At 49.1% G+C, this 12,701-nt stretch overlaps 1 protein-coding gene across 2 annotated transcripts in view; it reads left to right on the forward strand.

Moving 5' to 3' along the window:
* The window catches only part of CHCHD3 (coiled-coil-helix-coiled-coil-helix domain containing 3), a 221,703-nt gene extending 209,286 nt beyond the window's left edge, over positions 1-12,417 (forward strand). For both annotated transcript variants that reach the window (XM_081023256.1, XM_081023257.1), the window contains one exon: positions 11,730-12,417. In XM_081023256.1, the coding sequence (XP_080879382.1) occupies positions 11,730-11,753 (24 nt within the window). In that variant the 3' untranslated portion in view covers positions 11,754-12,417. The remainder of the gene's footprint in view (positions 1-11,729) is intronic.
* The last annotated feature ends 284 nt before the right edge of the window (positions 12,418-12,701 follow it).

Below are 12,701 nucleotides of genomic sequence, written 5' to 3' on the forward strand. Positions count from 1 at the left end.
ACTCAGAGGGGTGGTGGGAATGGCTGATTGGCTGTCGTCAACAGGTTTACCACACCTATCAGCCAATCACCCATTCCCACCACCCTTCTGAGTAATACCCCTTCTCACCCTCTCACTATATATAAGGGTCTGGTGACTTCTGTTTCAGTGTATCTGAAGAAGTCTGCATGCACACGAAAGCTCATACCAATAACAAACTTAGTTGGTCTCTAAGGTGCTACTGGAAGGAATCCCCCCCCCCCCATCTAATATTGGATTTCTCTTCCTCCGATTTGCTTTCAATTCATAGAGTTTCTTTGTCGTTCTCTCCATATACCTTGCTTAAGCTGACGGCGGGTGAGCTTAGTTGCAGTTGCTGGGTGTTGGGATCCATGTCTGCATTTGCAATGCATTTAAATCCTCCCTCGCCTTTCGCTGCTTCTAGCCGGCCTTGAATCACGCTGTTGCAAGTAGAGATTCTTCACATTTTGTCAAATCTATACAGCATCGCCTGCCACCCTCCTTGCTAGATATAACCTCCTTCCTTGCCCCAGTAATACCACTCTACCTATTTTTGGATGTTCTTCAGCTTTTCAAGCATTGCGTCTGCTTTGCCTGTTCCAGCTAAGCTAAGGGCAAACCCTTCAGTTTGTAGTCAACAACATCTGGGGACCCACAGGTTGAGAACCGCCAAATTAGAGGAAAGTGTCTTGTCTTGTCTTTTCTTTTGGTAGCATTGCTCTTACTCAGTTCCCATTTATTTCAGCAAAGCTCTGAACTTTTTGCTGGAATGCATCCAGCGGCTCCGCGGCGAACGTTGCCAGCAAAGGCAGTTGCACACATCCTCTTGGCTTGCTTCTGGTGGTGCTTTATAAATTATCCTCTTCTGCTCTTGTTATAATTCCATTTCCACCAAGTTGGCCCGCTCTCTTTCAGAGAGCGTCCCCGGTGGACCGGCAGGGCCAGAAGCCACGCTCTAGCTTGTATGGCTATCGTTTGCTTGCTTTGCATGTCTGCAAATCCAGGGACACGCCAGTTTATAATGGTTGTCAAGGCAGCTTGCCAAGTTTACTTTGTGGAGTCTCTCAAGAGAACACAGTAATCTGGCGTAGACCGTATGCATGGAACTGAGAGATGGAAAGGGACAATTACGGCATCTTTATAGATACATGATTGTTGCCTGCTCCCCCTTGCCTGCCCTGTGTGCTGCTTGCTCCCTCGCTGTCGCCTCCGAGTTTCACGCTTGTTCTTCCAGTATAGTAGCCCCTCACAGCACTCCTGCTATTCTGATTCAGCTGGTGGCAAAGAGGGGAAGCAGCACCGAGCCCTCCTCTATTCCCTTATCTCCACTCAAGCCTACAAAGTCTGAGCTTGCCGGGGAAGAACGGAGGAAGCTATATAATCCCGATACTCAAATCACCAACCACCGTTGCCCTGCTCAAAATCAAATCTCGTTCCTCTGGGTTCCACTGGTCCTCACTGCTCAAATTGACCTCAGTTCCCACTTCCACCATCAAATTACATGGGATACTTCAGCGTCTGTGGTGTGCAACTCAGACTCTAAGAACCTAGAATGTCGGCTATGCTTAATTCTCTCCGCCACTCTGACAATCATCCTTTCACTATCCTGAGTTAACTTTCTGGTTTCACCCCTGGGTCCAGCATGCTGGCTTTCACGATGTACAGTGGTACCTCCGGATGCGAACAGGATCCATTCCGGAGCCCTGTTCGCATCCTGAAGTGAACGCAACCAACGTCTGCACATGCGCGGGTCATGATCCGCCGCTTCCACGCATGTGCACGACGTTATTTTGAGCGTCTGCGCATGCGCAAGCGGCGAAACTCGGAAGTAACGCGCTCCGTTACTTCCAGGTTGCTGAGGAGCGCAACCCGAAAATGCTCAACCTGAAGCTACTTCAACCCGAGGTATGACTGTACAAACAATTCAGGTTTTTTGAGAAATGGCCACATAATTCTTTTGTTGCAGAGGATTTGGATGTCTTCCCTGTAAGTCACGCCTCTGTTTTCCCCCACCCCACCGCAACCAAACAGCAATTTGGTTTTGCTATAAAAATTCAAGTCTTTCCCCCACACCAAGGTCTGTAACATCTGTATAACTATTGAGGCTCACATGTGGCCTGCACTGTCTCCTTACACATCAAGGGTAAAGAACTGCATCTGTTTGGTGGGCCAGATGGTTATGTCCCCCACCCCTTGCGGGCCAAGTTTGACTGGTGGGTGGGCCAAGTCCCCTGACGCCACAGTGATACCTTTTTTGCCCTGCACTTTCAGGGCTTCTTTCAAAGCATTCCACAGGACAGCGCTTTGAAAGGAGCTTAGGAAAACCCAGACAGTCAGCTGATGGTTCGGTCTTAGGGAACCCCTTTCAGATTGGCTTGCATGCGGTGTTGCAGGCACCGCCAATCACCTGGTTGGCAGTGCCTGCAAAACCCCTTTTGGCTGAGCCAGGTTTTCACCTGCCCCCACACCTGGTGTCATATATACGATGCCAAGCATAGGGCACATGGGTGTGGCTTGGCTGAAATAGCGTTGCAGGCTAAATGGGGAGACCTCGCAGGTCCAACTAGGCTTATGCCAAAGATTGCCCACCCAGTTCAGATAATACCTGTGACATCACTGACTTGGGAAGACAGGCAAACTAATGCCAGTGTGCTGGAAGAAGCAAAGATCACCAGTGTTGAAGCAATGATTCTTCAACATCATCTTCGTTGGACTGGCCATGTTGTGCGGATGCCTGATGATCGTCTTCCAAAGCAACTGCTCTATTCCGAACTTAAAAATGGAAAGCGCAATGCTGGTGGTCAACAAAAGAGGTTTAAAGACTGTCTCAAGGCAAATCTTTAAAAATGTAGTATAAACACTGACAACTGGGAAACACTTACCTACTTACCTGCGAGCGCTCCAGTTGGAGAACAGCCTTTACCAAAGGTGTCATGGGCTTTGAAGACACTCAAACTCAGGATGCAAGGGAGAAACGTGGTAAGAGGAAGGCATGCTTGGCAAATCCACACCGTGATCAACTCCCGCCCGGAAACCAGTGTCCCCACTGTGGAAGGACGTGTGGGTCCAGAATTGGCCTCCACAGTCACTTACGGACTCATTGTTAAAACCGTGTTTATGGAAGACAATCTTACTCGGCTACGAGTGATCACCAAAGAAGAAGAAGAAGAGGTGCAATTGCCTACCTAACGCCTGAGCAAAGGTTCATTTTGTGCTTCATTCCCCCCCCCCCCCAAATGTACAGCCCCATGCCACAGAAGTCCTCCTGTAGACAGACAACGAAGCATTTTCCTTACTTGGCAACAATGCCCCAACGGTTCCAAAATCTGTCGCTGTTCTTATTTTTTTTTTTTAATTAAAAAATTGTTTTATTAATAAACAACATAAACCAATGGAGAGAGAGCATAAAGAAATATCATTATTGCAGCATGTTGAAAGCAACATAAAGTTAGACATTATCGTCAAACTTCCCGAAACGGCAGGAATAGAAGGTGGAGTCATGGCTGTCATCTGCATATTTGCTGAGCGTCCAGAGTAGCATCGCATACTATCGCTGCTGTGCCTTCTGGAAGAAAATCAGCACCCCAGTACCGCGCTTCCTTTCTGATGTTAATTTTTGGTGGCCCTCTAACTGTTAGTGGGGTTTCACTCCACTCTCATGAACCTGTTCTAGGGTATGGATATACAGAACACAGCTTACGGTGCATGTTAAAGCAGGTGGTCCTGGATTTTTTGCCGAGGAATCCTGGACAGGTTAGGAGGAGGCTGGGGGTCCCTAAGACAGTACCCTGCCAAAATGGCGTTTCCTGGAGTCCTTTGAGAGCAGCAGTAGCAGTTAAACCATGCTCATGTATGTTTGGATGTGCCCATATGGGAACAGAAAGCGCTTTTATCATGCTATTGAAAAGGCTTAGAGGGGGTCATATACATCCCATACATCCCAAGGGAGGGTGTTTTTGTAGTTCTCGTGGGTCGTAGGTGGGGGTGCAATTCCCCCCCCTTAAGCTGCCGATGACTGAAGAGTCTAAACAAATAGTTGGCTTTGAAGCTGCTCCAAAAAAGGCTGTATGAAAACCAGACCGTGATTAACACAGACAGATGCATGCGAGGGGATGAATAAACCGAGGAGAGGGAAATCAGGGGACGAAGAAGCCAATCCGAAATCGACTACCGAAGAAGAAGAAGAACAGCAGCAACAAAAATTGCACTTGGAAACCGGCTCAATAACGCCGAGAAGCAGACACAGGAGGGAATCTGAAATCCAGGTAGCGATGCCTTCCACCAGCACGGCAGCCGAAGACTCTTTTTGTGCTGCTCATAAATTGAATTTATTGACTCCTCTTTCCTTCCTGCCTCGATTGCAATCGGCTCGTCTTGTCATCTGCACACTCCGTATTTCGCACTCGGTAATCTCCCGACTCCATCTCTCCCTTAGAAAAACCTCGTGGAGCTGCTAATATTGAGGGCTTTGACACTTGGCTGTATCTCGAGTTAAATCTTTATCTGAAGTTCTCTCAAGGCAGTTTGATAAAGCGAAGCATATTATTGATATATTCCTTCCCTCCACCAGAGCAGGGTTCCGATGACGACAGTTGTTTATCGTGACCAAGTTTATCAAGGCAAGGCAGTGGCGGCCGGTGGCAATCAGCGTTTATGCGCACTTACAGCAAGAATGGGATCTTGAAGGCGGGGAAACATATCAGTAAGCTTTTCTCCCTCTGTCATAACACTGGAACTCGTGGACATTCAATGAAGCTGACTGTTGGATCAGAACAGATAACGGAAAGTGCTTCTCCATGCAATGCTTAGTTAAACTGTGGAACTCACTGCCACATGTCTTTCCTCTGTGTTTCCCATAAGCATCCGGTTGGCCACTGTGAGAACAGGTTGCTGGACTAGATAGGCCTCTGGTCTGACAGCTAGCTTGGTTGCATTGAGCAGGGATGTAGCCAGTTGGTCTCGCCACATGCACCATGCCAATGTCTTAAGCAACCAGATGCGCTCTTGCTCCTAGTGCAGGAGTTGGCAACCTAAGGCCCATGGGCCACAAGCGCCCCATGGATGTCATTTAACCAGCCCACGAGCTGTCCACAAACCTAGCCAACCGCTCGGGGAGTCCCCACGCGCTGCGCTAAACCAGCGCGGCATGGGGACTCGCTTCCGTGATGCCGGAAATTGCGCCTGCACAGATGCAGACTCCGGAAATCTTGGGCAGGTGCGTGCGCAATCCGGCCCACGGAGGGATCTCCGCTGGAGTAAACCGGCCCAAGCGAGGTAAGCCTTGCCGACCCCTGTCCTAGTACCTCTCCTCACCATAACCACCTCCCACCAAAAATACCGTATTTTTTGCTCTATAAGACTCATTTTTTCCCTCCTAAAAAGTAAGGGGAAATGTGTGTGCGTCTTATGGAGCGAATGCAGGCTGTGCAGCTATCTCAGAAGCCAGAACAGCAAGAGGGATCGCTGCTTTCGCTGCGCAGCGATCCCTCTTGCTGTTCTGACTTCTGGGATTCAGAATATTTTTTTTCTTGTTTTCCTTCTCCAAAAACTAGTTGCATCTTATGGTCTGGTGCATCTTATAGAGCGAAAAATACGGTATATATATTTCCCAGCTCAGGTTCATCAGCTTCATTCTTGGAATATATTGAGAGCTATTGGGGGTGGGAGGGAATATATTCCCTTCCCTCAGCCAAGCCCCTTGTGCTCAGAATTGTTTGCCTTGATCGTTGCTATAATATTGTCCTTTATCTAAGCAGCTAAAAAGTATGCTGAGGAGGCACATACGATTCTGCTTTTCTGCCTGAAAGTCCTGCGCCTGCTGTTCTGATTGAAGTCATTGCAGTGAATAATTTGGCGCACATGCGAGAGAGATTGTTTTTAACCAAGGGAAATGTCCAACAATTAGCAAGTTTTCTGAGCAATTAATCCAAAATGTTGCAGGTGTAGCTGCTGCTGCTTCAAAAACACAGAATGGAACCCCCTGCGTACCCAACTCAATCTTCTCTGTGTCATACAGGGCATCTCCTGCAGTGGAAATGTGGGTGGTTGTTTCCCCCTCTCTCCTTACAGTGGAAATGGTGTTTTGTGTTTTTTTAATCTGTCAGCAATCTGTGTGATGGGCAGCCACCTGTATTTTCCTGCCTCACCTGGCAGATTCCTAGAGGGAAGTAGCGGGGTTCCGCTTTCCAAGTTGTGGCATTCCTCACCCCCCCACACTTTGCCCCCGAAAGATATTATGTTAATTTATGCAGTGTTTAAATTTATGCAGTGTTGAATGTTAAGAGCCTTGCTATGTGCTGCATTCATCACACGGAAAGTATCCAAGCATAAGCCAGGCTTTAGCTGCTGAGATTTCTGAAGGTTCCCTGGAGGCAGGTGGAGAAAACTAGAGAGAAGGTTCTGGCCCCCTTTCTCCCTGCAAAGCTCCTTGAGGGGTTAGCTGTCTGTGGGGAGAGGAGTGGAGACCTAGACAAGTAGAAAGACAAGAGGGAGAAGAAAGATTACCAAGGGCTCCTGTTTTCCTGAAAGCCCCAATAGGTTACCTTGCTTGTCTTCAGGTTTTTTAATAGTCAAAGCCCAGTTCACGCTCTTCACACCATGAGAGTAACGTGTAGCCAGGCTTTTCATAATAAGATTCTCTTGCAGAAGATGCCTTCCTGTTGCAAGGAAGAAGCCATCAAGGTTATACGAATGGGAGAAACAAGCTAGCGTAGAATGAAATGCACACAAACACACACTCCATATAAACCCAGGACCCTGCAGCACTGTGCCATCATCACAGGTGGGAAGAAAATGCCTTGCAAGAACATCGGGAGGGAAAATATGCTGGGGCAAACTTTTCTCGCTTGTACCCCACTTCAGGAGCCTCCGCACCACAGTGGCAATGTGAAGAGGAGCCCTTGTTGTTGACATACGTCTGCCTCGAGAGGCAAAGGCGGGTGCCACCGTGGGCTGAAGTCAAACCGCTGTATTAGCAGCACACAAAGTGACTTCCCTGGGGCGCAAGCCTGGCCAGTGTGTCTGGAGGTCTTGGGATGCCCAGGCAACAAGATCCTCCTCTTGGCCTTGATGATGTGATGCAAAGGAAAGGAGAGCAATATGTTTGGCACCAGCTTGGCTGCAGGAGTTGCTGGAAGGAGGCGTACAAGGCGCCATCCAACCATCTTGGGCACTCCACTCTGGATATGTGTAGGGTTTACTCCTTAGCCTTTTCTTCTCCCAAAGATATCCTGCAAGGAAGAAGAAGGGTAGTTTGGATTTGATATCCCGCCTTTCACTCCCTTTAAAGAGTCTTAAAGCGGCTAACATTCTCCTTTCCCTTCCTCCCCCACAACAAACACTCTGTGAGGTGAGTGGGGCTGAGAGACTTCAGAGAAGTGTGACTGGCCCAAGGTCACCCAGCAGCTGCATGTGGAGGAGCGGGGAAGCGAACCCGGTTCACCAGATTACGAGTCCGCCGCTCTTAACCACTACACCACACTGGCTCTCTGGCAGTGGAGGTTTAGGATCAGAGTTTCCTTCTCCTAGATGGGCTGTCTTCCCGGGTTGCCTGCATATCAATGCCAGAGGGACGCTGGTACCGTTTATCAATGCCAAGTGTGATCAGAAGATTAAGCATAAAATGGGTGGCCAAACTTTTTCCAAAGAGGGCCAGATTTGATGGCGTGAAGGGCCGTGGGGGTCGACCAAAGGGCCAGCCAAGTTGTTGACCTTTTTAGGATTGAAGTTGTTGAGCCTTTTTTTATGATTTTACCCCAAAGTTGTTGAACTTTTTTTAGGATTGAAGTTGTTGAGGTTATTTTTAGGATTTTACCCCAGGAAATAAACTGCCACAGGGGCCAGATTAAACCGACTGGCAGGCCAGATTATGCCCCTGAAACGGACTTTGGACATGCCTGCTCTACAGCATATTTGGTCTCATCTGCTCACTCTGCACGCAGGGGCAGTTGGGAACTCACCAAGCCCTTAGTAGTAGGCTAAAATATTGGGAAATGTGGCGCAGCCACCGATTTTCATCACAGGTGCAAGCTGCTTTCACGCAAAGTGTGTTTGCCAAGGGGACGTGTCTAGTCTCCGCACGTCGGCGCTCCCCCCTGTTCTGCTGGCAGTGCTGTTTCTCAAGATTGAGTGGCAGGTGTTGATTTTCATATAGATCGCAAAAAAAGGTTGTTGGGATCGTTGCAATATTGCTGCTGTTTGTTATTTGAAATAGCACCCTTAAGGCACATTGAGCTTTGCAGAGTAAGCAGCAGCAACAGCAAAGGGAGGGAAGAAGAAAAGGTTCCTGCCCCAGGGAGCATACAGTCTACATTTCAACAAAAGGAGGGGAGCACTAAGTGTACCAAACGGAGGGGTGGGAGAAGGGGGGTAACGAGGGATGAATCTTGACATTTTAGACTTCATTGCAGTCAAGTATCAGTTTTGGGGGTGTCAGTTAAGCCAACAGCTTCACTGCAATAGTGGCTTTGTGGAGGGTTTGGAAGTGGGTAAGAATTAGGAGGCAACAGAAGGAGAAGAGAAGAAGAAGAGTTTGGATTTGATATCCTGCTTTATCACTACCCTAAGGAGTCTCAAAGCGGCTCACAATCTCCTTTCCCTTCCTCCCCCACAACAAACATTCTGTGAGGTGAGTGAGGCTGAGAGACTTCAGAGAAGTGTGACTGGCCCAAGGTCACCCAGCAGCTGCATGTGGAGGAGCGGAGACACAAACCTGGTTCACCAGATTACGAGTCCACCGCTCTTAACCACTACACCACACTGGCTCTCTAGGAGGTGGAGGGAGCAACACTTGCCCAGGACTTTCCTACCAGACAGAGCCCAGTTGTGTTGCATATGGCTGGAGCCCCAAGCAATGGTCACCTGCCTTCCCTCACTTAAAGAGAGGCAAAAAGTATGTTGCCTGCCTCCCCACCTGCAAGGTGACACATAGGCAGTTTGGTCTCCCAAGCTTCTCACTTTGCATTCAGGATGCTTAAAGGATACTTCAAAAGGGTGATGCTGGTGAGGGCTCTCTGAATGGGACCATGGGTTGCCTTCCTTTGCAGTCCTTGGGAGGGGGCCTTCCAGCTCACTTGTCTGAGCCACCTGCAGCTCTTTTGGTCTGCAGCCATCTCACCTGCTGTCAGGTGTGCGTGCAGGAGCCAGGCCCTGTGACCAATAGGACTTTGCAGGACTGGGGCCTTCCTAAGTTCGTTCTGAAGAGGCACACAGGCCGATTGGTAACTCACAGCACCTGGTGGCAAGAGCCGGGAAGGGATATAAGGTCAGCATTTCCCTTTGGCTCTTTGCCACAGCAACATGCTTTCTGCCTTGCTGCATTTGGCTTCTTGCTTCCTGATCCTTGAACCTCGGCTACTTGACTCCCTGCTTCTTGATCCTCGTACCCCTGACTTTGTGCCTCCTTGCTTCCTGACCCTCGGACCCTTGGCTTCTTGACTCCCGGCTCTCTGACCCTCGGACTCTTGGCTTCCTGACTCCTGGCTTCTGGTTCCCTGTTCCTGCTCCCACCATCTTGCCCCCGGTCCCGACGTCCCCTGCCGGGACTTTGATCGCCCATGAACTGGACTGTGACACCTGCAGCCTCCTGGTGGCAATCAGCTGGGCTCAGATTCTGTCGTGGGGGCAGGTGGAGTGGGGCTGCTACTATGGGAGAATAATCGCCCTGCCTTTTGGGTGTGTCATTGGGTCAGAAGATGTCCTGGCCCCTTTTTGGGGGAGTTGGGGGGGGTGTAAAGTTTTTTTGGTTTCATTTTATAATGTAAATAAAACAGAGAGAACAGCTTTAACAACAGATGGAAACAGATATGCCAGAGGCAGGGAAGGGAAGATATCACAGAAAAAAAGGGAACCTCACAGGTGAGAGCTAGAAAGGTTCAGCTCTCTCTCTGTGGGACAAGCTGAGATTTACCTGTGAATGAGGACTTTGTATTCTTCTTTACTTCTTCTTCTTTCTATGTTTAGATTAGTTTGTTTTTCGTTGTAATGCATTATGAAAGGTCTTAATAAAATCTTCTAGATCTGTCAGCAGCTTTCGACATGGCCGATCACGAACTTCTGGACCACCGCCTTGCCGACGTGGGGATCCAGGGCACAGTCCTTCAATGGCTGCGCTCGTTTCTCTCTGGTCGGGGACAGAGGGTGGCGCTTGGGGGGGAATTGTCATCGCGCCACTCCTTGGTGTGTGGAGTGCCTCAGGGTGCGATACTCTCCCCGATGCTTTTTAACATCTTTATGCGCCCCCTCGCCCAGCTTGTCCGGAGTTTTGGGCTGGGTTGCCATCAGTATGCCGATGACACCCAACTCTATCTGTTGATGGATGGCCATCCTGACTCGGCCCCAGACACACTGACCAGATGTTTGGAAGCTGTGGCTGGATGGTTACATGGGAGCCGGTTGAAGCTAAATCCTTCGAAGACAGAGGTCCTGTGGCTGGGACGGGACGCTATGGGATTGGGGGGGGCAACTCCCATCTCTTGCGGGGGCACAATTAGTGCCAGCACCGTCCGTTAAGAGTTTGGGTGTAATCTTCGACACCTCCCTTTCCATGGAGGCGCAGATTGCAGCTATAACAAAGGCGGCATTTTTCCATCTCTGCCAAGCTAAGCAGTTGGCTCCTTACCTCTCTCGCCCTGACCTAGCCACTGTGATCCATGCGACGGTCACCTCCAGACTGGATTATTGTAACTCGCTCTACGTGGGGCTGCCCTTGAGATTGACCCAGAAACTCCAGCGGGTGCAGAATGCTGCAGCGAGACTCCTTACGGGGTCTTCACTGCGAGATCACATTCACCCGGTGCTATACCAGCTGCACTGGCTCCCGGTGGAGTACAGGATCAGGTTTAAGGTGCTGGTTTTAACCTTTAAAGCCCTATACGGCCTAGGACCCTCGTACCTACGGGACCACCTCTCCTGGTATGCCCCACAGAGAAACTTACGGTCTTCAAATAAAAACATCTTGAAGGTCCCAGGCCACAGAGAAGTTAGACTGGCCTCAACTAGAGCCAGGGCTTTTTCGGCCGTGGCTCCGATCTGGTGGAACACTCTGTCACAAGAGACTAGGGCCCTGCGGGACTTGACATGTTTCCGCAGGGCCTGCAAGACAGAGCTGTTCCACCAGGCCTTTGGCCAGGGCACAGCCTGACTCCCTCCCTCGGCAATTTTCGCAGAGCTCTGGCACAATGGTTGCCGGTGGCTTGAATTAATTAATTTTATAATGAATGATTTTAGAGTGTTGTTTGTGCTGTACTTTTGTACTATTTTATTGTTGTTAGCTGCCCTGAGCCCGGCTTCGGCTGGGGAGGGCGGGATATAAATAAATTATATTATTATTATTATTATTATTATTATTATTATTATTATTATTATTATTATTACTACACATACCCCCCCCCCCAAAAAAGAAGATGAAACTTGAGAGATGAAAAACCAAGCTATAAAGCAGGCACTTTGAATGAGTACATCTACACATGTGTTAAAACAACTAAAATAAAGCACATTAGTGTTATCTGATTATCAAATCTGCCAGGCTTGTGATGAGGGTCATCTTCAAAGGATGGTTCCGTTGCATATGTAACAATAAAGGAATGCCAAATCATATTAAAAGTGTCTGGAGGTTCTAGTCCTTGTCGAAATCTCAAATTAGCCCCCCTTAACCCTTCTGTTTTCAGGCACACTGTTTCCCTTCACGGCAGGGTTGAAACTTCACCTTGCTCCTTTTCGTTCCCTTGCAGAGCCTGGCTGGCAGAGGAGGATAGAAGCCCCTCCGCGTCAAGTGTCAACCCATCAACTCCAGTTCCAGCAGCAGAACGGGGCGTTTTATTCGAGAGAAATCCAGCAGCCCATTTGCAGGGCAGGCGGGAGAGAGAGAAAGAGGAGAATCTAGAAGGGCCAAATCAAGACCGTAGGATGTGGCAGCTCAATCAGCGTGGCCAAGACCTGAATCTCATTATACTAGATATCGTACATCGGAGGGCAGCTTGTGAAACCCACTTGCCGGTGATTGCAGGAAGGCAAGGCAGAAACCTTCCCCTGACCTTAGGAGGAGGCAGAATATTTCATCCCAACACTGCCATTTTCTCTAAAGAACCTGCTTTTGCTGCCAGCCCTTCCCTGGGCCTGTGTTGGCCGCCTCCTGCTGCGTCCCTCAAAGAATTGTGTTTTTCCTTTGCATAATCATGAGAATGTTGGTTTAATTTATTGCCAAAATTATGTCACTGGGAGGGTCATCTGTCTTCCCCCCTCTGCTGGAATCATGTTTCTAAAACTCCATTGCATGGGAGTTCATTGATTGCAAATTATAATTGTAATAAGGCATTTGATTACACGGTAACCGTAGCCTGTGATTGTGCTGTGCTGTCACCAAGTACTGACAATTATGTTCTCTCGGCATCGATAATAAAACGCGCTTCGTGAAACGGAGGGTTGTCTCTCCCTGGCCTGTTCTTGTTGTGGGGAGGGAAGTCTGGGTAGGTTGCAGGACCCATGGAATGGAAAGGGACACATTTCACGGGGGCTCATGTGTCCCATGCGGGGAGTCAGACGCAGGTCAGGAAGGAAGGAAGAAAATATCTCATGCTGGTGAAGTTAGCTGGAAATGAAATACAACTCAGCCTCGTTGTCACAGCAACAACTCCTAGTAGGACTTGCCCCTTTGGAGCAGTTGCCAGGACTGAAGGTCCCTGCCTTCTACAACCCTTAAGGCT

Source organism: Podarcis pityusensis (genome assembly GCF_964106645.2).
Source record: "Podarcis pityusensis genome assembly, chromosome: 10".
Classification (NCBI taxonomy): domain Eukaryota; kingdom Metazoa; phylum Chordata; class Lepidosauria; order Squamata; family Lacertidae; genus Podarcis; species Podarcis pityusensis.